Consider the following 26,070-nt stretch of genomic DNA (forward strand, 5'->3'; position numbering starts at 1 on the left):
TGGGTGTTGCCCTGTACAACAATAGAAAGCAGTGGCATTGCCTGCCCTACCTCACGTAGCTTCCCATGGAATGGGAGACTTTATTCATGAGACGAAAGAGATTCATTCACAGCACCCAAAACTGGCGTTTACTTCTAAGATAAATTCTCCATTTCCTTTGTTTTATAACCGCCATTCAGACTGATCCTTTCTTGAGACAGCGATTTCCTTCTGCTTCACCCTTACTCATACATTTGGTAAAACTATTTCTGTTTTGATTATACGGTTAGATTTCTACGCTGCCTCTTGCAGATAATATGGCCAGTGGGCAAACACAAACAGATCCAGTTTTATCTTGTATTTATCCCAAGCTCCCCTGTATCCCCTTATGTCTGACAAAGAACATCTCACTCGTCACATACAATCTCTGATCAGAGTCAAGGTGTGGTTTGATCCATGAACCAGGATGCCATGTATGATTGAGTTTCACAGAGGTCTCATGTACCATGCAGACTCTTTTCCTTATGGCTACACAGTTTAAACAACCCCCACCATTACAGACATTCATCCTTCTCGGAAATGAACTCCTTGTTAACTGACATGGTTTGAGGTTACACCTCAGCTCCACCAGCAATACTACTTTGATCTCTTTAGGAGTTTCACAGTGCTATATATTGTATGACTTTATCGATTGTGCCTCCTTTGACCTCCCACATAGCAGTGCAGTGTGAAGGAGTGTATATGTGTGTGTTTAGAAGTAGGTATTGTGAGTGGAGGACAGGCAGATTGTATGTCTGTCTTTCTATCTTTTGCTGAAAAAAAAACAACAAAAAAACCCTTTAGCAGTAGGACCCAGAGGATTTCTGTAAAGGGGGGAAAATCGACCAGCACACACCTTTATAATTTTTGAGGCTGGACAAAGATGTGAAGAAAAAAAAAAAAACACTTGTTGATTACTGTAACAAAAAAAAAAAAAAAGAAAAAAAAAGTTGAGCTATGAGCCATGTCATTGGCTAGGAAGAGTCTGACAGGAAAATGCAATGGCTCTTGAGGTCAGGGTAGAGTCAGCTATATATGTAATACAGCTGACAATACCTTGACTGAGTCAACTGCCGCGGCTGCTCGGTGTCATTAGTTATCTCTACAGAGACAATATGAGCGCTTCTGTTGCCGTGTACAGGAGCGTTTACACGGAGGACCGATTCAAACAGGCTTACGGCTCTGATGATAACGCCAGTGGAAGCTTGCGGCTCCGGGAAAGAATCGCAGGGAGGTGCAGGTGCTCAAAGCGAGCCTGCCTTCACCTGTTGAGGGAGAGAGTGCCCATTTTCAGCTGGCTGCCAAGATACAGGCTAAAGAAATGGATTCTAGGAGATACTATAGCAGGACTGACAGTTGGTATTCTTCACATTCCGCAAGGTGAGTAAGCACTGCGTTCAAAAAAAGAGAAGAAGTTAGAGTTAGAAAAATATTTAATGCACATCACGACAAAACGTAGTTAATTGTTAATATGTTAATACTGATGCTTTAATTAAGAGCAATTTATTTTTAAAAACCATTGCAAAGTGTGCAAAAGTAGTTTAAGTTGTAAACTTCGATCAAAGTGCACTGCATCTCCTGGCCTCAGCGTGAGGAACGGGATAAACAAAATAAAATTCCTAAAGGAAGGCTGAGTAACACATTATTAACTGTCCTTTTCTTTCTTTCTTTCTTTCTTTTTTTCTTAACAGGCATGGCCTTTGCTTTACTCACATCCGTGGCTCCAATATTTGGCCTTTACACCTCTTTCTTCCCTGTTGTCCTATATATGTTTTTTGGCACAGGTCGCCATGTATCCACAGGTAAGACATTAACCCACATGGTGTCTATTTACAGATTCTATAGAAGTGTACACAATAAAATTCAGGGATGACAGTGTTGAAGATTTAACCCTTACATACTTTTCATGCCTTCACGGTATGGTCTGGGTCACTTTAGACCAATATAAGACAAAGTCTGTGACAAAGTCTTTCGAGAACTGCCACAACTGTCCCATAAAAAATACACACAGACATGACGTGTACGGTTTCACTGTTTTAGACTGGTGGATCTAAAATCTGCCTCAGCGTGGGTCAAATTTGACCCAAAACAGCCTCAAATGCACAGAACTTTATAGTAATTATTTTAAAATATTGTAATTTTTATTTTTTACTTTTTTGTAACGTGGGTCACTTTAGGAAAAGGCATCAAATTTCAGGTTAAAAGAACAACATTTAGGGTACCCAGCCAGTATGTAAGTGGTAAAGGACTTCAAGTATCCATCTTGAAACTCAGGCTACTTTTATGCTGTTTTTACACTGATAAGGAGATAGTTGGCCTTTTTTTTAGGGACCTTTGCTGTAGTGAGTTTGATGACTGGCTCTGTGGTGGAGCAGCTGGTTCCCAGTCCTCTGGAGATGAACTCAAGTTCTTCTGAAGCGACTGACTTTGAGGCCCAGAGAATTGGTGTGGCCTCAGCCATAGCACTTCTCTCAGGAATTATTATGGTAAAACAGATGCATAAAGTCACGATGTCCAAAAATCATAAAGTGAAGTAATAACTATGCTGCAGAGGTGGCAGATTCATCTGTGTGTGTATCAAACTTACAGTGTTAAACTCTCTTCGTCCAGCTCTGCATGTTTGCTCTTCAGCTGGGATTTCTCTCCACCTACCTATCTGAGCCAATTGTTAAGGCTTTCACCAGCGCTGCTGCCTTCCATGTCACCATCTCCCAGCTGCAAAGCATGCTGGGCCTGCGGCTACCTCGTCACACCGGTGCCTTCTCCCTCTTCAAGGTAAGCAGTGCTTCTTGATGAGGCCTTGATTCCACAAAAGGTGTTCCTATTTGAGTTTTTTTTTTGTCTTCACACTGTCTCATGTGCTCAGACTTTAGCATCCGTGATGGAGAACCTGCCTCAGACTAACATGGCGGAGCTGCTGATCTCTTTGATGTGTTTGGCCGTCCTGGTCCCAGTTAAGGAGCTCAACATTCGTTTCAGGCACCGCCTGCGAACACCTATCCCTGTGGAGATCCTCACGGTTAGTTAACTGGCTTTATGAATGCTAAAAGTATATTTAATTATTTACAATGTATAAAACAGGCTTAGACTTGTGATTTTATGCTTCAGGTGATTACTGCTACAGGTGTGGCTTATGCCTCCTCACTGGATTCTACTTACAACATTGAGATAGTTGGCCATATCCCTGCTGGGTAAACATTTAGATTTAGATTTTAAAAAATAAAACACAGATTTGCTCAGTAGTTAAAAGTGCTTTGACCAATTCTCACAAATCTCTCGGTCTTCAGATTCCCGAGGCCACAGCTGCCTGCTTTTCACACTTTTCCTGCCATTGCTGGGGACACGATAGCCATAACATTTGTTGGTTATGCTGTGTCTGTCTCACTGGCAATGATTTATGCTGATAAACATGGATATTCGATACACCCCAACCAGGTAAAATCCAGGAATGTCACTGCTGCTTGTTGAAATGTTTGATTAGATTCTTGCCAACCTGTCAACTTGTTTTGCATTGAACCCGTGTTTCATTTCAGGAGCTGCTGGCTCATGGGATCTCCAACACAGTGTCCTCCTTTTTTACCTGCTTCCCCAGCTCAGCCACGTTAGCCACCACTAATATACTCGAGAGTGCTGGAGGATACACACAGGTAGCGTATATGGTATTCAAATGCCTCTATGTGTCTTCTCTTGTTATTAAACTTACCTGCCACTGGGAGCTTCTTTTGGTTAAAGACATTTCAGTAATTTGAAATGTCACGGAGGAACAAGCAGCAAAATGACTGAAATGCACCTTTACTGATGTTTTAAATGCTGCAGAAAAACACGCCTGAATCTAAAAAAAAAAAAAAAAAAAAAATCTACAGAGAAATGCAAAGTGATGGTTTTACATTTAATGTATAAATCCTTTCATTGTATATCTTTTGTGTATTCCTGCAGCTCTCTGGGTTGTTCACTAGTCTTGTTGTCCTGATTGTCCTTCTGCTGATTGGACCACTGTTCTACTTCCTACCCAAGGTGAGCTCAAATGTGTGTGTCTGAACAACCATCAGAGAAGGAGAGAGGGCAAATTCACTTATCCTGTCCTTTGTGTCTTCAGGCAGTCCTGGCATGCATCAATGTTACCAGCCTCAGGCAGATGTTCCTGCAGTTCCAAGACTTACCTGAACTGTGGAGAATCAGCAAAATTGACTTCGTAAGGCCATTTAAAAGCAATATAACATCAAAAGAGTTTCTCTCTTCTAAAGAAAATTAAACATAAGAAAATGGAAGAAGGATTTGTTTAATTTGTCTCCCTCCCCTCACCCCCAACTGGCTGCAGTAGATGACTGCCCCTCCCTGAGCCTGGTTCTGCCAGAGGTTTCTTCTTTTAAAAAGGGAATTTTTCCTTCCCACTATTGCTAAGCGCTTGCTCACAGGGGGTCGTCTAATTGTTGGGGTTTTCTCTCTTTTACTGTAGGGTCTTTAATATACAATACACAGTCAGAGGGCAAAGGTTGCCTGTTAAAACTACTGGAAATCAAAGGAAAGGACAGGAACTCAAATAATCAAATGCAAAGTTTGCAACTATCAGCTGTGTAAAAATTGGTGACACAAACTTCCTCAGTGTTTTGAACATTTTACAAAGATGGGGTGAAGTATATGTGAATATTTAACCAAGCGGGAGACAAGTACAATCTATGTCCAACTTTAAACTGTATCAAAGTATGTAGCATTTATAGAAATGCTGTGATTATTTTCCAAACAGGTCTTCCATACTTTGTCTGTAATATTAATGCCCAATTATTCCAACTTAATTTGACAAATTGATGGCACTTGTACTATCTTTAAACAGTAACTGCTGTATCACTTGCCAGGCTTTGTGAAATAAACACTGCTCGAGCCAAGAATTATTAATCAGTGTCCTGGAATCCTGAGCTACTGGAACATAGGGAACACATCAGATAAATTGCTTGATCCTTGCACTTTCACATTAATTGCTTGGCTAGAATTAACCGTAAGTTACGCTGACAGGCGTCCATTGTTAATTGTTATATCCTGACAAGACAATGCATAATTGTGTCTGTGTTTGTGTGTAGATGGTTTGGCTTGTAACTTGGCTGTCTGTGGTGATACTCAATGTGGACCTTGGCCTGGCTATTGGGGTGGTCTTCTCTATGATGACTGTCATCTGTCGCACACAAAGGTACATTTTCCATTCCCTCTGCATAGATACTATAGTGCAAACCAGCAAAAGCAGCTTTATCAGTTTCAGTCATAAAGGAAAGTGTGCACACCCGAAAGGCTAAAAATAAAAATCACATAAACAGAAACGTCACGCTCGCCTCATGTCTGTACCTCATGTAGGGTATCATAATGTGTTAGTTTAATTGAAAGTTTATGATTTAATAGGGCTGGTTGTTCAGTACTTGGCCGGGCCAGCAACACAGAAATTTACAGACCTCTGGAGAACCACAGCAAGGTGAGCAAAGTTTATAATTTTTCTTCTTTCAAATGTGAAAATGAGCAATCAACTCTATGCTCATTTACCTAAACATTGACACACATACTCCATTTTTTCCTAACCTTTTAATAACTGATGGTCAAATTTGCATTTGCATTTGGAGCAGGAATATCCCAGAATGAAGGTGAAGCAATCCCATTTTTCTTGCAGTGCTATGAAGTGCCTGGAGTGAAAATCCTGACTTACAATGGGCCTATTTACTATGGCAACCGCAGCTTCTTCAGGGAGGAAATGAGCAGGCTGTTGGGCCTGACACCAGAGAAGATCAGCAGCTGGGAGAAGGCCAGAAAAGCCCTGGAGAAGCGGGAGAGGGATACCACTGTCAACACCGTGGTATGACTGCTGTTATCGCTCATTTAGCTGAGTCACGAAATATAAAAAATCTACAGTACACATTTCAGTAACTTTCCGTTTCCCCTACATTGTTCTTTAGGAAAGAGGTATTGCAAACACATCATTTTCCTCAGAAAACGAATTCTTCAAATCAGGTACGCAGTGACTTCTACAGTGGTGTGTGTGAAGTAAAAAATTATAAATATCCCTACTATTTAATCTATTTTAATAAAACATTTAAGTGTACTTTTATCGCCATATTTACATTTTCCGTGGAGACTCTTTTGCAGCAAATAAACAACAACTGTTTTTGTTGTTCTCTGCAGAAACAGAGAGCGATGTGCAGGAAGTGCTAATCGATTGCAGCAGTGTGATATTTGTTGATGTTGCTGGAGCAAGACTACTCACGCAGGTTAGTCAGTCAAAGTAAGACTTAATGTACTTGCCACTGTAATGATGCATTGTAATCAATGCAGTCTATTGCTTTTGTTTTTTTGCAGATGTGTACCGAGTGCCAGAAAATTGGAGTTCATGTATATTTGGCAAACTGCAATGGTAAGGCCTATGTACCCAAAATATTTTGTTCCTAATTGTTTTTCTTTTTTTCTGTTATTTTCTTTGTTTACTTGGGAATGATTCATACTGACTGCTGGTTCTCTGTGCTTAGAGAGTGTCTTAAAGATCCTAACATCGAGTGGCCTGATGAACTACGTGAACCCTCAGCATATCTTCGTCACTGTCCACGATGCTGTGGTGTATATTCAACAGCAGAAGGTAAAGATCTGAATATTTTACAAATAGATGAGACTTTTAATTCTGATAATTAAAATAATGATGATACTTCTGTTGTCTGTTGCAGGAAAAACCTTCAGAGAACACGACTGTGTGGGTATGAGCCAGGAGGATATTGATGATGATGATGGGATCATGTACCCCTCAACCAAGTGTGTAGTGCTAAAATGGCAGAAAGCACCAGGGCTTCTGTTGAATTAGCAAAGACTGTACTGTATGCCTGTGTTTTGAAGGCGCAGTAGCCTGCTGTAGCATGATGTCTTGAATTGTGTTAACTTTTTACATATTTTTAACATGTTTACTCAAATGTCAGACTCACTCTTGCTAAACTTAAATCGGAGCCAAATCATGCAGACGGAATTACGCCACAACACAAAACAATACAACTTAGTTATGTGAATAATACTGTTCATGAAGACATGAATTGTTTTCTTCTGGGTTTTTTTTATTGTAAATTTGTGATTTTTTTTTTTTTTTTTTTGGTTGTATATGTTGTATTTTGGCATGATATTAGCATTGTATTATTTATTTTTTGTTTGTTCTAAATACAAATGCATTTCATGCACACTATATATATTTTTTACTATGTATATTTATATATTTTTTAAATCTGTGCTTCAGTATGCAGTCATGTACAGTAAATAACGTTGCAACTCCAGAAAGACGACCTGCTGCAACTGTGCCATCCAGTGGCTGTTCTGACAATAAATACACAATACAAACAAAACTTTGCACCAGGTTTTTTTTTTCTTCCTAGAATATAAAAACATTTAATAAATATTTGTAAAATTTCATTTGTAAGTCTCTAAATCTGTGTATATGGGACCCATAGTTATTAAGTGTGAATAACTATGGGTCCCATATACACATAGTTATTAAGTGTGAATAATTATTTGGGGGAAAATGGTGTGGAATGTGAAGCATGCCGCTCTCTGAGATTTGGAAGAAAGAAGAAGAGCAGTCTTTGTTATTTGGTCAGGTACTGTAGATCAGAAGGTCCGGAGTGAGAAAGATTTTTTAAAAAGAATTACAAGAATTACATAATAGCAGTGACAAAGGACATTTTATTATTCCAAAAAAACCCCCCCAAAAAAATCAACAGAGAAAGAAAGGTTCTCAGCTCTGCAGATTAATTCATCGTGCAAAATGTAGTTTTAACTGGAAATAAAGAAACCTTCTACTTTTTTTCTGGCACATGTACCTCTCTTTACTTTCAAAACGCGGACACATTATAAAACAAGTCATAAGAGATGAAATCATCTGTTATGGTCATTACATTTACTGAAAGTATCTTTACTGCCATGCTGCCCTCTGCTGTCCAACAGGTAAGAGCCTTCCTGTTCTCACAATCCTGTTACCTTGACCCGATAAAAACTACAGTATATGTAGTGAGAGATTAAAACCAGGACAAAAAGGAAAAACCCTAATTATTTCCTTGCTTGATGTTGGATAGCCAAGTTATTAATTTTTTCCTGTGCATATTTCAAAGAGCCCTCTTGATACCGTGCCCGTTGGGTTTTCCCTTTAAAGCTCAAGGAGTGTTTCACTAATTGGCAGGAAGTAGTCCACTTCAATTAGAACGCCATACACAAGGCTGCAGCCAAATGTTTACTTAAGCCAGATTCTACACTCAGGCCTACCAATACACACACACACACACACACACACACACACTTTTCATTTTCTCCATAAAAAAAGTCGCAGGGGAAACTCCCCCAGGAAGGTCAGCGATTTAGTCAAAAAGCTCTTATTTACATGAAGATCTGCTTTAAGGTAAGGTAGTCTGAAAACATGGAAACATTCTGAAGGTGTAAAGCATGTAATTTATATTAGCTGACTTGGTTACTGAGAAAAAATTCAAGTCATTTACTCTACACATTCAATATCAACACCAAAAGCTTTTGTGGCAGCAAAGAAAGAAAACCAGGAACAAAAAAATTCGATTATAACTGAAGCATAATTAGTAATAATAGTAACTGATATCATTTGTAGATAAAGGGCATGGATTACAACTAAAATAAATACGCTCTAATTTACTTCATGACAGTTCAGTGGAATTTTCAACTTGTGTGGCATTTTTGTCTGATCTTGTGTTTCCACCTTGCGGTCAAACATGAGAACAGCAGTCTGTCTGCAGGCGTCTAGCCTGATAAAATGGTCACATGTCGCTCCAGCGTCATCAGAGAGGATTCTTCAGTATGTTTGGACCCTAGAGGGAGCCCTCCAACCAGCGTGACATTTTCCATTATATCATAATCTGACACACACGCGTATTTTTCCAGTATATCCATTGGATAATCCAGCCTCTATCATGTCATATATATATATATGGGTATACTGGATATATATATATATATATATATATATATATATATATAGTGCTGAGGGTGCTAAACATATATATAGGTTGTGACATGATCAAGGCTGGATTTTCCAGTGGGTATTATACTGGAAAAAAATGCCCAGGGGTCCATGCAAAATTGGGTGGCCCATCAAAGAACCAGCAGTGTCTCAGTAGTTGCTCCAGCAGTTGAGGCAGATGTCCTTCCATGCATGAGAACTTTCCAAGGGACCAGTTTGGCTCACAGCCACATTATGGACCAAATTGAACTGTCCAAACTGAACTTCAAGGGCCCACAATACATTTGTGCCCAGGGGTCTGTAGATTGATGATCGAGGCATGGACATGATTAACAGCAGTGTAAAGAAGAAAACTGAGTTCTGCTACTAATCATTTTCATTAACTGGCACTTTATCCCCTCCCAAATATTTCTTTGGGAAATGTTGGATAATTCTGACCTCATTGCTAAATGGTTGGAAGCCCTAGTTAAAGGCTGACGTCATGCTTTTAAATGCAAATTCATAATTCATCCTTGAGACAAAATACTGTAGATCTCTTTGAAGAGCTGTGATACAATAGAGATACCCGGTCCAGTAGAGGTCACTAATGAAACATTTGTAACCAGGTGAAAGCCTTGACCAAGGACTGCTACCTTATTTCACAAACTGTATGTGTGTGTGTGTGTGTGTGTGTGTGTAACTCACACACAAACGTTTTGTTACAATAATAGCCCCATAAATAGGCCACTTTTTTTTTTTTAAACATATCTTTATTAGTTTTATGCATGTACAAATACCATGAACGACACTTCCCAAGCCTTCCCATATTGAACAGCTGGCAGTATTTAAATAATAATAATAATAATAATAAACAAATATAAATATATAAATAAACAAACAACAAAGAAGTCACTAATAATCAAAAGAAATTAAACAACATGCATTCCTCACACAAAGTAGATATTATAATTATCTCACTCTTCCAATTGGGATATTGAAATATCACAATTTTTGACAAACTCCAAAAACATCTTCCATATATCATAAAACTCAGAAGCTTTTTTCCTTACTATATAGGTCAGCTTTTCAAGCGCCAAACTTCAAGTTAAGTTCTTTAACCAGCGGCTAAGAGAGGGGCACTTTACATTTTTCCAGAATAGTGCAATAGAGCGCCTGGCCTGTAGTAAACACAGGTCAATCATTTTTCTTTCCCTGCTGGTTCCAGACCAATTTTCTGATAAATAGGCCACTTGATAGAATGGAACAAAGTCCCACATTGTTTTTTATCCAGAACCAATGATTATAATGACGAACGCCTTCTTTGGGTCTCTCCACCTTTTGGTTTGAAAACTGAAGCAGCCTGTCGGATGAGAGGTGAAACATCTTCAAAAAACTTAAAGAAGTCCAGTCACCTCAACTACTATCACCTGGATGACCGAGAACCTACACAGACATATGTTAATCATAGTTATTATATAGGTTTCTAATATCCACATTTACTGTAATCCAGTGGAAATTCAGTCATAACTGAAGTGTATTTTATTTCAGTAAAGCATAATAAAAGAGAACTAAAAATAAATTGAAAGGTCAAATGTCATAATGATATTTAATGTATGCTGACTGAAGTCACCTCATGTGCCAAATAACACGCAGTAACACATTTCACCTTAAAAACTGTTAGTAGCTGCTGGTGTTTCATATACGGGGTACTGCGGGGATGGCACTGTGAGTTGGATAAAACCCCAGCGCTAAAATTAAATAAGAGCTGTATAAATTATATATGCTGCATATAGGTTATGCATGTTTTCTAATATGACGATGATTTTTAAAGGCAGTACAGCATGTGCAACTCACTCTATACCAGTGAATCATCATACACTGTTTTATTACACAGACACTCTGGCTTTCATAATGGCTCTGCACTGGCTGTCATCAAAGCCACATTTGCAAAACATCTTGATGATCAGAGGTTGGTTACGTTCACAGGCAAAGTATCACGAAGGGCAACCATATGCTGCAAGCGGTTTAGGGTTAGGTGAGAGAAATGGGACAAAAGACAAACTGTGGAAGAGAACCCGAGATTAATAAAAAATACTACTGATTAAATACAAAGTTGTATATGAAAATAGAGTGAGTGAAAAGAGATGCGTGAAGAAGAAACACATGGGAAGTCCTCAGCAGCCTAGGCCGATTCACCCTGAACCTTTTCCTCATGCCATTAATATCTAATTGTCAGCTAATTGCCAAAAATGAAAGAGTCAACATACGTTGGTGGTCATCATGAGTGCAGTTGGAGCAGTGTTTTGATTCAGATAATCTGCTGTGCCAAATTGTAATAAGATTTTCATCATATATGGATTTACAAATTACGCAAAAACTTTTTGTGATAAATGTCTTATCTGCCAAAAACATAACTCTCAGGGACAATGTCGACCGAAGAGGGGAAGAATCCCCCTACCAAGTGAACCTTTTGAACAGGTACACATGGACTTCATTGAATTAAATACATGCCAAGGAAAGAAATACTGTTTAGTCATCATAGATGCCTATTCCAAGTGGGTGGAAGCATTTCCATGTTCTCACCCTGATGCCTCATCAGTAGCGAAAATACTAGTAGGGAGTTATATCCCTACATTTGGGATTCTACAATACATTTATTCTGACAATGGTACACATTTTGTGAATGAAATAATAAAGCACATGGCAACACAAGGAGGTATAAGGTACCACCTTCTGTCAAATGCATGTCAAGATCTTATCAGTAATAGATAAAGATCTATAGCATAGATAAGATAAGCAATTTTCATATAGATGACGTCATATTTTTAATTGAATGTAGATTATAAAAATTGATAATATTATGTAAGGGGTATATGGAAATGAATGTCAGGGTTGGTGCTTATGTGTCACTATAGGGGAGGTGGGTGAAAGTATACATAAATATATATATATATTTATATATTTATATATATATATATATATATATATATATTTATATATTTATTTTAATTGGGTATTTTCTTTTTATTTTGTAAAACATAAATAAATAAAAAGGCACAGGACTTGTCATTTCATTTGTGTGAGACATTACAGCATGTATAGTTTGTTTTTTTTTCTTTTCATTTTTCATTCAGCTATGACTGAAACATTTTGCTGTGGACCACATTGGAAATCTTTACTTAATTTTATTTGTATATGTTTAATTCCGTCTAAAAAAATTAATGAAATCAAGATTCGTTTTACCCGATTTTCGCAAAGACAGCACCAGGACACCGTTAGTGAGCCTACTGAGACCTCTGTGTGCCACCACGAAAGTGATCATAAAATAAGTCAGACAGAAAGGTCGGCAAGCCTGAACTTTCGCCCCTCCTCCCTTCCTCTCTGCCCCCGCCTCTCTCTCTCTCCTGCTCCTCCTCCTGTTCCTCCTCCTGCTCCTCCTCCTCCTCAGTGTTAGGGTTTTGTGTTTAATTCTTCTGAGGAAAAAGAAAAATTAAAAAATGAAATTGTAAATTAAAAAATATAATTGAAAATAAAAGCAAATAAAATAAATAAAAAGAAGAAAAGCAAATGAAAATATATAAGCAAGAAAAAATAAAAGTAAATGACAAAAACTAAAAAGTAAATGAAAACTAAAAAAATGAAAGCAAATAAAATTGAAAATTAAAAAATAAAATTGAAAATTAAAAAATAAAATTGAAAATTAAAAAATAAAATTGTAAATGTAAAAATAAAATTGTAAATTAAAATTTAAAAAGTAAACTAAAAATTAAATTTTTAAAAAGTAAAATAAAAGTAAATTAGTGAAATCATCTGTTTTTTAAAAAGTTTTCTGTTTTTCTAGTTCCACTAAAAACCTACCCCTCCCTCCTCCCTCCTCCCTCCTATGTTGAGCTGCTTTGAGATGTCGAGCCGCTTTGAGATGTTATCCACCTCTCTGTATTACAGTGTATTACGGTATTGAAAAAAGAAAACCAATAATTTAGACTTCAGTGGGGCCCCACCTATGCCCCTATTCAGGGCCTCTCTTTTGACGGTAACACCTCTGTTTGCTTTAGGTAAGATACAGAAAAATAACGGTCACCGAACCTCTTTAGCTTGCTGGACACATCTGTTTTTGTAAGATAAGAACCCCACACCCCTTTTCCAAAAAATTGAAAATTAAAAAATAAAATTGAAAATTAAAAAATAAAATTTGAAAATAAAAAAATAAAATTGAAAATTAAAAAATAAAATTGAAAATTAAAAAATGAAATTGTAAATTAAAAATAAAATGTAAAAACTAAAATGTAAAAAATACAATTGAAAAAATAAAAGTAAATGAAAAAAATGAAAGCAAATGAAATTGTAAATTAAAAAAAATAAAATTGTAAATTTAAAAATAAAACTGTAAATTAAATAATAAAATTTAAAAAGTAAACTAAAAATTAAATTTTTAAAAAGTAAAATAAAAGTAAATTAGTGAAATCATCTGTTTTTTTTTTTAAAAAGTTTCTGTTTTCTAGTTCCACTGACCTGTAACAGAAAATAGACACTAAAAACCTCCCCTCCCTCCTCCCTCCTCCCCCCTATGTTGAGCCTCTTTGAGATCTTATCCACCTCTCTGTATTACAGTGTATTACGGTATTGAAAAAAGAAAACCAATAATTTAGACTTCAGTGGGGGCCACACCTATGCCCCCTATTCAGGGCCTCTCTTTTCACGGTAACACCTTTGTTTTGCTTTAGGTAAGATACAGAAAAATAACGGTCACCGAACCTCTTTAGCTTGCTGGACACATCTGTTTTTGTAAGATAAGAACCCCACACCCCTTTTCCATAAAATTGAAAATTAAAAAATAAAATTGAAAATTAAAAAATTAAATAGAAAATTAAAAAATAAAATTTTAAATTTAAAAATAAAATTACAAAGTAAATAAAACTAAACTAAAAATTAAATTTTTAAAAAGTAAAATAAAAGTAAATTAGTGAAATCATCTGTTTTTTAAAAAAGTTTTCTGTTTTTCTAGTTCCACTAAAAAACCTCCCCCTCCCTCCTCCTTCCTCCCTCCTATGTTGAGCCGCTTTGAGATGTTATCCACCTCTCTGTATTACAGTGTATTACAGTATTTAAAAAAGAAAACCAATAATTTAGACTTCAGTGGGGCCCCACCTATGCCCCCCTATTCAGGGCCTCTCTTTTGACAGTAACACCTCTGTTTGCTTTAGGTAAGATACAGAAAAATAACGGTCACCGAACCTCTTTAGCTTGTTGTACGCATCTGTTTTTGTAAGATAAGTACCCCACCCCCACCCCACCCCTCTTCCGATCAATCAGTTTCGTAAATGGTCCAGACTTTTACCGTGAGCACATCAGAGCCTGTCTCGTTTATGAAAAAAACAACTGAACCTACTAAATAGAATAGAATAGAATAGAATAGAATGCCTTTATTGTCATTATACAGGATGTACAATGAGATGGGAGGGCCACTCCTGTTCAGTGCCATACAACAGAAAATCAAACTCTCTAAAATAAAAATAAAAATATTATAACCTATTATAATCAAGAAATATACAGAAAAGAAACAATGTATAAAATATACAAAAAATAGAATGTATAAAAAATATATACATACATTGGTGCATCTGTACATTGTAAGAAAAGTAAATAAGTGTATACATATAATAATAATGAAGATGATGAATATTGCACTTGGCGAATGAATATTGCACTAGTGAATGAATACTGGATATTACACAATATAGGAATGTTAGATATTGTTCAGTATGAATAATCTAATATTGCACAGAGATGTGGGTGTTGCACAGTTACGGTGGGTGAGTGTGAGAGTTCAGGGTGGTGATTGCTCTGACGAAGAACCTGTTCTTGAGTCTGTTTGTTCTGGCAACCGTGTAAAACAAGTGATTGGCAACTTTAGTTAAGGTAAGTTATGTTTATTTCCCCTTTGGATGTATAGTTCCAGCCTCATAACTCAAAAAAAAAAAAAAAAAAAAAAATATATATATATATATATATATATATATATAGGTTATTATAGATCACAGACCTGCCTTAGAAAGAAGAATGATAAAATCTGCCATTTGGGTGTAAAAGCTAACTGTCAAACACACAAACCTATAAAGAGCCTCAGTGTAAATATGTTGTTAGTTTGTTCCTCTAAATGTGACTCTTGGACGGTCGCTAGGATTTTTTGTAAAGACATGGTTTATACAGGTATATCAAACTCTGTTTTTAGGTTGTAGGTCATTTAAAAAATACTTTCTAAATTTTTTATTTTTTTTTTAACTTTTGTGTTAGATCACACGCTCATGGGCTCCATTTCAGATACAGATGTCAGTAAGTTTTTTTTTTTGTTTTTTTTTCACGGCATGTCTTGATGAATAAGAGGGTCATAGAACTTTTTTTTTTCTTCAGATGCTGGATTGATTGGGGAGGCGGATATTGGTATGTTTTGGGGTTTTTTGAGGGTTTTTTTTTTGTGGTATTTTTGTTTTTCAGACAAAAAAAACAAAATGCTTTAAAAATAAGAAACTTTTTAAACCATTTCAGACATATTTGAGTTAGACCTCTATCTTCACATTCAGAGACCTTTGTCCCCTCAGTAACAGGACTGGGCTCAGCTTCTAAGGGCAGCAAGCTAGTGGAAAGCCAAAGATAGAATCTCCGTGGTGCAACCTCAATAGGAAAACATCTCACAGTTGACAGAAGTGACAACCCTGCCCCAAATTTTGTCACATAAGTTATTAAAAATAGGTGAGTATGTTTACTATGTTTGTTTTATTAATTTAAAAAAATCTGTCTTTCAGGAGGTAAAGGTGTTATTGGAGCTCGCATACCAATACGCAGAAGGACGTGGAGAAATGAGAGGAGGTGCAGGGGCCTATACACTAGGGTTCTTTTGTAAAACATTTACACCTGTGTTAGAATTATTAACCTTAATAAAACATTTACAGTCATGTCAGAGTTATTGACCTTAATAAAATAAGTTTTTTGTTTTTTTTAAACTGGATTTTATTGAACAATAAAATGTCTAGTAATGATTATTTTAGAGATTTAAATGCAGCTTTAGCCTTGTTAGAGGGTGAAAATAGAGAGAACGCTAGTCAATCCAATCCTGAAATCATCTCTTTGACTCCTGTTATTGATGCTGTGAAGTCTTTCAACTGGCTACAACTATTGGACCCCCAACTCTCCCCGTGTTGATAATACATGAGATAACCCTATTGAACCCCCTCAAAATCAGACACCCAGTCATGATACATTTGATGTTTTTGATGCTATCGATAATGTTCTAGCTCAATTACAGTCTAACCAACAACCTATACCGTCTGAATTAATAGCCTGTTAAAGCAGAGACCCCGTGAAAATCCCTGTCCTTACTGTAAGGACGGCAATTGCAGTGAGATCAGCAAATGCACTGGGCTTGACATGCATGGAGTTCTGCTCCTGATTTATACTGTGTGTAGTTAAGTTATAGTTTTATTAAAAAGGCCCATCAAGGCCAAACTGTTATAATCTCTTGTGGTTTTCTGTCCTACTCTCTTATCTCTGCTGATTTTACTAGTACAGTCTACTATATTGCAATGAAATGCAGTATATTCTTTCATTTGGGACAGATCACATATTTTTAAATGACTATGCATAGTATATTTACATATTTGGTATTGCTGGATTTAGAAAATAAGCACATTAATTCAACAAGCCTACTGTGTTATATGACAATACATGCGACATAATAAAACTTGGGACTGAAGACTCAATTTTGTCAATACTTTTCAGTTGGGGCACTTCATACATTAAGTGACTTAACACCCTGATTATGCAGGCCATATTTACATATGTATTGATGGATTCAGCACAACCTCATCTTTCCAACAAGCCATCATATATGTTTCTATGACAAACCCTGGCAAAGCAATTACAAAGTAAATAAAAACATTTTGCATAGATATATTTTTTCCATGTTTGCCTATTTTAGGTATGTGTTCCAAGGTCTCTATCTACCATACTTTAAGATATTTCCATCCAGTTTTTTCTAGTGGGTAAAGCGAAGTCCTGACTACATACATGTCTATTCTGAAAGCTCTCAGGCCTTATGTTATTAATCTACATCGGTTTTGGGGGTTAACCCCATATGGACAGGCTGTACTTGAGTTCTTTTTTAGTTTTGGGTATATAACAATATCTATCAATTTAACCATCTTGGCAGTAAAATATTTTTGGCCAAGAATCCATTTCGTATAGGGAAGACATCAGAGATGAGGAAAAACATGGTTGGGTTTAGTTCTACCTCCAGTAGGTGTATGTCAAAATTTGGGGGGGGGGGGGGGGGGGCATTGTCACTAGCCTAGTGGATACGACGCCACATTGAGTGGGTGGGCCCCGTTTCTGTGATACGTCAGTGTATATGTCTATGGATTTACTGAGCTAGCGGAAATCCTGCTGACTGAAGGATGGAAGTTTGTTCATTCAGTCTGTTTACATGTTTTGTTATCTTACACAGGAGGAAGCACTTTTGGTGAAGTCTACTTCACTGCAGACTGTCTTTTTAAAGAATAAGTCAGCCTTTAGCTGTTTTTGCTCTGTATCTTTTCTGTTTACATTTTAATAGCACAGCTGTTAGTCTTTTCTTATGAAGGAAAAAAGCATTAATTTATTTGAGGAGCATTATTATTTAAATATGCCAGTGGTTTATTTTTCAGCAATCCCTCATGCACATCTACAGCTGAATGTTAATAAAAGTGTCTGTGTGACATTTGGGACATGTAGCTTTGACTCAGAAGTACCTTTTTGTTTATACCTTTGGGAAGAAAAAAATATCAAGATATATTTCTTATATCGCCATTCAGATAAAAAAATTTTGAGATATTATTTTGGTCCATATTCCCCAGCCCTAGTAGTTCTAAACATATTTAGGGTGTTTTTTCTTTACTTTTTGTCTCTTTTTCTTTACTTTTTGTCAGCTGGTTTACCAAAAGAAGCCATCTCATGCCATGATATGAGCTGTAAGAATCCTCAACATAGCGCTGAGTTATGCACTATGTATGAGAATGCTGTGACGCCCCTTCTTACCTCAAGTAAGCCTCTGTATAAAACCAGCTCACATGGTATCAAGCCAGGCTGGAATGACTATGTAGGAAAGCTTCATGGAGGGTCCAGAAGGGCTCTTAAAGCATGGGTTGATTTGGGTAAACATAGACATGCCCCTTTGTTTGAGTATTAAAAAACAGGCAAATGCAAATTTTAAATATGCTTTAAGATTTATAAAGAGAAACAAAAACACTATGAGGTCTGACTCTTGCAAGAAAGTTAAAAAATAATGTCTAGGACTAGAAATTAAGAAAATAAATAATTGCAAAACATCACTTCCAACTACTATTGATGGTGTCAGAGATGTAAAAGAAATTACTCAGTTACGGCAGGAACACTACACTGAGCTGTTTAATTGTGTCAAAAGTAACGCTTATGTGGCGGGTGACATACATAGTAATGAGAATGTGATTGTCTCCCCTCAAGAAATACATAATGCAATCATGACACTGAAAGACAATAAGGCATGTGGTATGGATAACATTTGTACTGAGCATCTGAAAAATGCAAGTAGAAAACTCTGTCCACTACTTTCTATGTGTTTCACTGGCCTTTTAGTCTCCAAAGATGATATTCCTTTCCCCCGACAGCCTTGATTGCAACTACATGCAAATAATCAATTATGCACATTAGGTGATGGCGTCATATAGCAACTTCTAGGGGATGCTGCTTGGGCTGCTGCACCTACAGCAGCATCCCCGACATCACCGACATCCCCGACATCACCGTTTACATCATTAAAAGATTGAACTTCCACGGTGTTACATATCGATGTTGAATGGGAAATTTGATATCTAATGTGAGAGGAGCATGGTCAGAGATGACAATAGGATGATAATTAACAGTCAGCACATCTGGAATTAGTTTAGTATCAACAACGACATCGGTGATGTCGGTGATGTCGGGGATGTCGGTGATGTCGGGGATGTCGGTGATGTCGGGGATGCTGCTGTAGGTGCAGCAGCCCAAGCAGCATCCCCTAGAAGTTGCTATATGACGCCATCACCTAATGTGCATAATTGATTATTTGCATGTAGTTGCAATCAAGGCTGTCGGGGGAAAGGAATATCATCTTTGGAGACTAAAAGGCCAGTGAAACACATAGAAAGTAGTGGACAGAGTTTTCTACTTGCATTTTTCAGATGCTCAGTACAAATGTTATCCATACCACATGCCTTATTGTCTTTCAGTGTCATGATTGCATTATGCATTTCTTGAGGGGAGACAATCACATTCTCATTACTATGTATGTCACCCACCACATAAGCGTTACTTTTGACACAATTAAACAGCTCAGTGTAGTGTTCCTGCCGTAACTGAGTAATTTCTTTTACATCTCTGACACCATCAATAGTAGTTGGAAGTGATGTTTTGCAATTATTTATTTTCTTAATTTCTAGTCCTAGACATTATTTTTTAACTTTCTTGCAAGAGTCAGACCTCATAGTGTTTTTGTTTCTCTTTATAAATCTTAAAGCATATTTAAAATTTGCATTTGCCTGTTTTTTTATACTCAAACAAAGGGGCATGTCTATGTTTACCCAAATCAACCCATGCTTTAAGAGCCCTTCTGGACCCTCCATGAAGCTTTCCTACATAGTCATTCCAGCCTGGCTTGATACCATGTGAGCTGGTTTTATACAGAGGCTTACTTGAGGTAAGAAGGGGCGTCACAGCATTCTCATACATAGTGCATAACTCAGCGCTATGTTGAGGATTCTTACAGCTCATATCATGGCATGAGATGGCTTCTTTTGGTAAACCAGCTGACAAAAAGTAAAGAAAAAGAGACAAAAAGTAAAGAAAAAACACCCTAAATATGTTTAGAACTACTAGGGCTGGGGAATATGGACCAAAATAATATCTCAAAATTTTTTTATCTGAATGGCGATATAAGAAATATATCTTGATATTTTTTTCTTCCCAAAGGTATAAACAAAAAGGTACTTCTGAGTCAAAGCTACATGTCCCAAATGTCACACAGACACTTTTATTAACATTCAGCTGTAGATGTGCATGAGGGATTGCTGAAAAATAAACCACTGGCATATTTAAATAATAATGCTCCTCAAATAAATTAATGCTTTTTTCCTTCATAAGAAAAGACTAACAGCTGTGCTATTAAAATGTAAACAGAAAAGATACAGAGCAAAAACAGCTAAAGGCTGACTTATTCTTTAAAAAGACAGTCTGCAGTGAAGTAGACTTCACCAAAAGTGCTTCCTCCTGTGTAAGATAACAAAACATGTAAACAGACTGAATGAACAAACTTCCATCCTTCAGTCAGCAGGATTTCCGCTAGCTCAGTAAATCCATAGACATATACACTGACGTATCACAGAAACGGGGCCCACCCACTCAATGTGGCGTCGTATCCACTAGGCTAGTGACAATGCCCCCCCCCCCAAATTTTGACATACACCTACTGGAGGTAGAACTAAACCCAACCATGTTTTTCCTCATCTCTGATGTCTTCCCTATACGAAATGGATTCTTGGCCAAAAATATTTTACTGCCAAGATGGTTAAATTGATAGATATTGTTATATACCCAAAACTAAAAAAGAACTCAAGTACAGCCTGTCCATATGGGGTTAACCCCCAAAACCGATGTAGATTAATAACATAAGGCCTGAGAGCTTTCAGAATAGACATGTATGTAGTCAGGACTTCGCTTTACCCACTAGAAAAAACTGGATGGAAATATCTTAAAGTATGGTAGATAGAGACCTTGGAACACATACCTAAAATAGGCAAACATGGAAAAAATATATCTATGCAAAATGTTTTTATTTACTTTGTAATTGCTTTGCCAGGGTTTGTCATAGAAACATATATGATGGCTTGTTGGAAAGATGAGGTTGTGCTGAATCCATCAATACATATGTAAATATGGCCTGCATAATCAGGGTGTTAAGTCACTTAATGTATGAAGTGCCCCAACTGAAAAGTATTGACAAAATTGAGTCTTCAGTCCCAAGTTTTATTATGTCGCATGTATTGTCATATAACACAGTAGGCTTGTTGAATTAATGTGCTTATTTTCTAAATCCAGCAATACCAAATATGTAAATATACTATGCATAGTCATTTAAAAATATGTGATCTGTCCCAAATGAAAGAATATACTGCATTTCATTGCAATATAGTAGACTGTACTAGTAAAATCAGCAGAGATAAGAGAGTAGGACAGAAAACCACAAGAGATTATAACAGTTTGGCCTTGATGGGCCTTTTTAATAAAACTATAACTTAACTACACACAGTATAAATCAGGAGCAGAACTCCATGCATGTCAAGCCCAGTGCATTTGCTGATCTCACTGCAATTGCCGTCCTTACAGTAAGGACAGGGATTTTCACGGGGTCTCTGCTTTAACAGGCTATTAATTCAGACGGTATAGGTTGTTGGTTAGACTGTAATTGAGCTAGAACATTATCGATAGCATCAAAAACATCAAATGTATCATGACTGGGTGTCTGATTTTGAGGGGGTTCAATAGGGTTATCTCATGTATTATCAACACGGGGAGAGTTGGGGGTCCAATAGTTGTAGCCAGTTGAAAGAGTTCACAGCATCAATAACAGGAGTCAAAGAGATGATTTCAGGATTGGATTGACTAGCGTTCTCTCTATTTTCACCCTCTAACAAGGCTAAAGCTGCATTTAAATCTCTAAAATAATCATTACTAGACATTTTATTGTTCAATAAAATCCAGTTTAAAAAAAACAAAAAACTTATTTTATTAAGGTCAATAACTCTGACATGACTGTAAATGTTTTATTAAGGTTAATAATTCTAACACAGGTGTAAATGTTTTACAAAAGAACCCTAGTGTATAGGCCCCTGCACCTCCTCTCATTTCTCCACGTCCTTCTGCGTATTGGTATGCGAGCTCCAATAACACCTTTACCTCCTGAAAGACAGATTTTTTTAAATTAATAAAACAAACATAGTAAACATACTCACCTATTTTTAATAACTTATGTGGCAAAATTTGGGGCAGGGTTGTCACTTCTGTCAACTGTGAGATGTTTTCCTATTGAGGTTGCACCACGGAGATTCTATCTTTGGCTTTCCACTAGCTTGCTGCCCTTAGGAGCTGAGCCCAGTCCTGTTACTGAGGGGACAAAGGTCTCTGAATGTGAAGATAGAGGTCTAACTCAAATATGTCTGAAATGGTTTAAAAAGTTTCTTATTTTTAAAGCATTTTGTTTTTTTTGTCTGAAAAACAAAAATACCACAAAAAAAAAAACCCTCAAAAAACCCCAAAACATACCAATATCCGCCTCCCCAATCAATCCAGCATCTGAAGAAAAAAAAAAGTTCTATGACCCTCTTATTCATCAAGACATGCCGTGAAAAAAAAACAAAAAAAAAAAACTTACTGACATCTGTATCTGAAATGGAGCCCATGAGCGTGTGATCTAACACAAAAGTTAAAAAAAAAATAAAAAATTTAGAAAGTATTTTTTAAATGACCTACAACCTAAAAACAGAGTTTGATATACCTGTATAAACCATGTCTTTACAAAAAATCCTAGCGACCGTCCAAGAGTCACATTTAGAGGAACAAACTAACAACATATTTACACTGAGGCTCTTTATAGGTTTGTGTGTTTGACAGTTAGCTTTTACACCCAAATGGCAGATTTTATCATTCTTCTTTCTAAGGCAGGTCTGTGATCTATAATAACCTATATATATATATATATATATATATATATATATATTTTTTTTTTTTTTTTTTTTTGAGTTATGAGGCTGGAACTATACATACAAAGGGGAAATAAACATAACTTACCTTAACTAAAGTTGCCAATCACTTGTTTTACACGGTTGCCAGAACAAACAGACTCAAGAACAGGTTCTTCGTCAGAGCAATCACCACCCTGAACTCTCACACTCACCCACCGTAACTGTGCAACACCCACATCTCTGTGCAATATTAGATTATTCATACTGAACAATATCTAACATTCCTATATTGTGTAATATCCAGTATTCATTCACTAGTGCAATATTCATTCGCCAAGTGCAATATTCATCATCTTCATTATTATTATATGTATACACTTATTTACTTTTCTTACAATGTACAGATGCACCAATGTATGTATATATTTTTTATACATTCTATTTTTTGTATATTTTATACATTGTTTCTTTTCTGTATATTTCTTGATTATAATAGGTTATAATATTTTTATTTTTATTTTAGAGAGTTTGATTTTCTGTTGTATGGCACTGAACAGGAGTGGCCCTCCCATCTCATTGTACATCCTGTATAATGACAATAAAGGCATTCTATTCTATTCTATTCTATTCTATTTAGGTGCCGTTTACACGAGACCGTTTTCATTTTGAAACGGTGTCGTTTTGATGCGTTTCGGCCTTGCGTTTACACGACAACGGTGTCGTTTTGATGCGTTTCGCCCTTCTGTTTACACGACAACAGAGTGAAAACGATGTGTTTCAGAAACGGGGTCCAGAGTGGAGCGTTTCAGAAACGCACCGGCTTGCGTTTTCGTGTAAACACTTGAAACCGGGGTGATTTGAAAACGCTCGACTCGCACATGCGCACTATGGTTGCGACGGCCAGTTTTTCGCGCACGCGCAAACTGATAAACAGTACTCGCGGATTCACGAGTGCTTCTTATGCTTTTCCTGTGTTTTTACCGTTTTGTAATTCAGCGTTGTGTGCAGCAGCGATCCAACCTCATCATCTGTCCACACAAAACCTCTCACATTGGCCGTTTTGTAAGTAATGAACAATTTGCCGCACTACCTACTGTGTCACTCCACGCATGCGCGTCTTGCGTAAACAAACTGCAAAGAGAAAACCAACGCCAACTTGTGGCCTGGCATGGGAACTACATCGTTTTCATCGTTTCACATGTCCTCGTGTAAACGCGGATCGTTTCTGAAATGCCATCGTGTAAACGAAAGGCTGAAACGCATCAAAACGACACCGTTTCCAGTGAAAACGGCTTCGTGTAAACGGCACCTTAGTAGGTTCAGTTGTTTTTTTCATAAACGAGACAGGCTCTGATGTGCTCACGGTAAAAGTCTGGACCATTTACGAAACTGATTGATCGGAAGAGGGGTGGGGTGGGGGTGGGGTACTTATCTTACAAAAACAGATGCGTACAACAAGCTAAAGAGGTTCGGTGACCGTTATTTTTCTGTATCTTACCTAAAGCAAACAGAGGTGTTACTGTCAAAAGAGAGGCCCTGAATAGGGGGGCATAGGTGGGGCCCCACTGAAGTCTAAATTATTGGTTTTCTTTTTTCAATACTGTAATACACTGTAATACAGAGAGGTGGATAACATCTCAAAGCGGCTCAACATAGGAGGGAGGAGGGAGGAGGGAGGGGGAGGTTTTTTAGTGGAACTAGAAAAACAGAAAACTTTTTTAAAAAACAGATGATTTCACTAATTTACTTTTATTTTACTTTTTAAAAATTTAATTTTTAGTTTAGTTTTATTTACTTTGTAATTTTATTTTTAAATTTAAAATTTTATTTTTTAATTTTCTATTTAATTTTTTAATTTTCAATTTTATTTTTTAATTTTCAATTTTATGGAAAAGGGGTGTGGGGTTCTTATCTTACAAAAACAGATGTGTCCAGCAAGCTAAAGAGGTTCGGTGACCGTTATTTTTCTGTATCTTACCTAAAGCAAAACAAAGGTGTTACCGTGAAAAGAGAGGCCCTGAATAGGGGGCATAGGTGTGGCCCCCACTGAAGTCTAAATTATTGGTTTTCTTTTTTCAATACCGTAATACACTGTAATACAGAGAGGTGGATAAGATCTCAAAGAGGCTCAACATAGGGGGGAGGAGGGAGGAGGGAGGGGAGGTTTTTAGTGTCTATTTTCTGTTACAGGTCAGTGGAACTAGAAAACAGAAACTTTAAAAAAAAAAAAACAGATGATTTCACTAATTTACTTTTATTTTACTTTTTAAAAATTTAATTTTTAGTTTACTTTTTAAATTTTATTATTTAATTTACAGTTTTATTTTTAAATTTACAATTTTATTTTTTTAATTTACAATTTCATTTGCTTTCATTTTTTCATTTACTTTTATTTTTTCAATTGTATTTTTTACATTTTAGTTTTTACATTTTATTTTTAATTTACAATTTCATTTTTTAATTTTCAATTTTATTTTTTAATTTTCAATTTTATTTTTTTATTTTCAAATTTTATTTTTTAATTTTCAATTTTATTTTTTAATTTTCAATTTTTTGGAAAAGGGGTGTGGGGTTCTTATCTTACAAAAACAGATGCGTCCAGCAAGCTAAAGAGGTTCGGTGACCGTTATTTTTCTGTATCTTACCTAAAGCAAACAGAGGTGTTACCGTCAAAAGAGAGGCCCTGAATAGGGGCATAGGTGGGGCCCCACTGAAGTCTAAATTATTGGTTTTCTTTTTTCAATACCGTAATACACTGTAATACAGAGAGGTGGATAACATCTCAAAGCGGCTCGACATCTCAAAGCAGCTCAACATAGGAGGGAGGAGGGAGGAGGGAGGGGTAGGTTTTTAGTGGAACTAGAAAAACAGAAAACTTTTTTAAAAAACAGATGATTTCACTAATTTACTTTTATTTTACTTTTTAAAAATTTAATTTTTAGTTTACTTTTTAAATTTTAATTTACAATTTTATTTTTACATTTACAATTTTATTTTTTAATTTTCAATTTTATTTTTTAATTTTCAATTTTATTTTTTAATTTTCAATTTTAATTGCTTTCATTTTTTTAGTTTTCATTTACTTTTTAGTTTTTGTCATTTACTTTTATTTTTTCTTGCTTATATATTTTCATTTGCTTTTCTTCTTTTTATTTATTTTATTTGCTTTTATTTTCAATTATATTTTTTAATTTACAATTTCATTTTTTAATTTTTCTTTTTCCTCAGAAGAATTAAACACAAACCCTAACACTGAGGAGGAGGAGGAGCAGGAGGAGGAACAGGAGGAGGAGCAGGAGAGAG

The 26,070-nt window shown here is 36.3% G+C and overlaps 1 protein-coding gene and 2 long non-coding RNA genes across 6 annotated transcripts; 2 read left to right on the plus strand and 1 right to left on the minus strand.

Annotated features, from left to right (window-relative positions):
* The first annotated feature begins 1,104 nt into the window (after positions 1 to 1,104).
* On the plus strand, positions 1,105 to 6,849 carry slc26a10 (solute carrier family 26 member 10). Its single transcript, XM_030734249.1, has 18 exons — positions 1,105 to 1,398; positions 1,710 to 1,820; positions 2,347 to 2,504; positions 2,629 to 2,793; positions 2,885 to 3,037; positions 3,127 to 3,209; positions 3,306 to 3,453; positions 3,552 to 3,665; positions 3,955 to 4,032; positions 4,115 to 4,210; positions 5,094 to 5,200; positions 5,407 to 5,476; positions 5,669 to 5,851; positions 5,952 to 6,006; positions 6,178 to 6,263; positions 6,352 to 6,406; positions 6,519 to 6,625; positions 6,711 to 6,849. Exons 1-18 carry the CDS (start codon positions 1,134 to 1,136, stop codon positions 6,744 to 6,746), a joined length of 2,070 nt encoding a protein of 689 aa, XP_030590109.1. The 5' UTR covers positions 1,105 to 1,133; the 3' UTR covers positions 6,747 to 6,849.
* A 7,910-nt stretch (positions 6,850 to 14,759) lies between these two features.
* LOC115783413 (uncharacterized) lies at positions 14,760 to 16,820 on the plus strand. Of its 3 annotated transcripts, none has more exons than XR_004020211.1 (4): positions 14,760 to 14,902; positions 15,278 to 15,312; positions 15,395 to 15,424; positions 15,787 to 16,820. It is a non-coding gene; the product is annotated as an uncharacterized LOC115783413 (long non-coding RNA). The 3 variants fall into 3 exon arrangements; XR_004020210.1 differs by having other exon boundaries at positions 15,278 to 15,316; positions 15,583 to 16,818; XR_004020212.1 differs by having other exon boundaries at positions 15,583 to 16,818.
* A 4,139-nt stretch (positions 16,821 to 20,959) lies between these two features.
* LOC115783466 (uncharacterized) lies at positions 20,960 to 23,016 on the minus strand. 2 transcript variants are annotated; one of them, XR_004020215.1, is made up of 4 exons: positions 22,874 to 23,016; positions 22,458 to 22,496; positions 22,349 to 22,378; positions 20,960 to 21,985 (listed from the first exon to the last, which is right to left on the minus strand). It is a non-coding gene; the product is annotated as an uncharacterized LOC115783466 (long non-coding RNA). The 2 variants fall into 2 exon arrangements; XR_004020214.1 differs by having other exon boundaries at positions 20,961 to 21,985; positions 22,462 to 22,496.
* Positions 23,017 to 26,070: the final 3,054 nt, after the last annotated feature.

Source organism: Archocentrus centrarchus, chromosome 7 (assembly GCF_007364275.1).
Source record: "Archocentrus centrarchus isolate MPI-CPG fArcCen1 chromosome 7, fArcCen1, whole genome shotgun sequence".
Taxonomy (NCBI): Eukaryota; Metazoa; Chordata; class Actinopteri; order Cichliformes; family Cichlidae; genus Archocentrus; species Archocentrus centrarchus.

Excerpts from the sequence above, each read along its gene's own strand:
- slc26a10 (XM_030734249.1), top strand. The coding sequence starts at position 1,134 with ATGAGCGCTTCTGTTGCCGTGTACAGGAGCGTTTACACGGAGGACCGA. Across the intron at positions 4,211-5,093 it reads GAATCAGCAAAATTGACTTC|ATGGTTTGGCTTGTAACTTG; the intron begins GTAAGGCCATTT and ends GTTTGTGTGTAG. Across the intron at positions 6,007-6,177 it reads AAACGAATTCTTCAAATCAG|AAACAGAGAGCGATGTGCAG; the intron begins GTACGCAGTGAC and ends TGTTCTCTGCAG.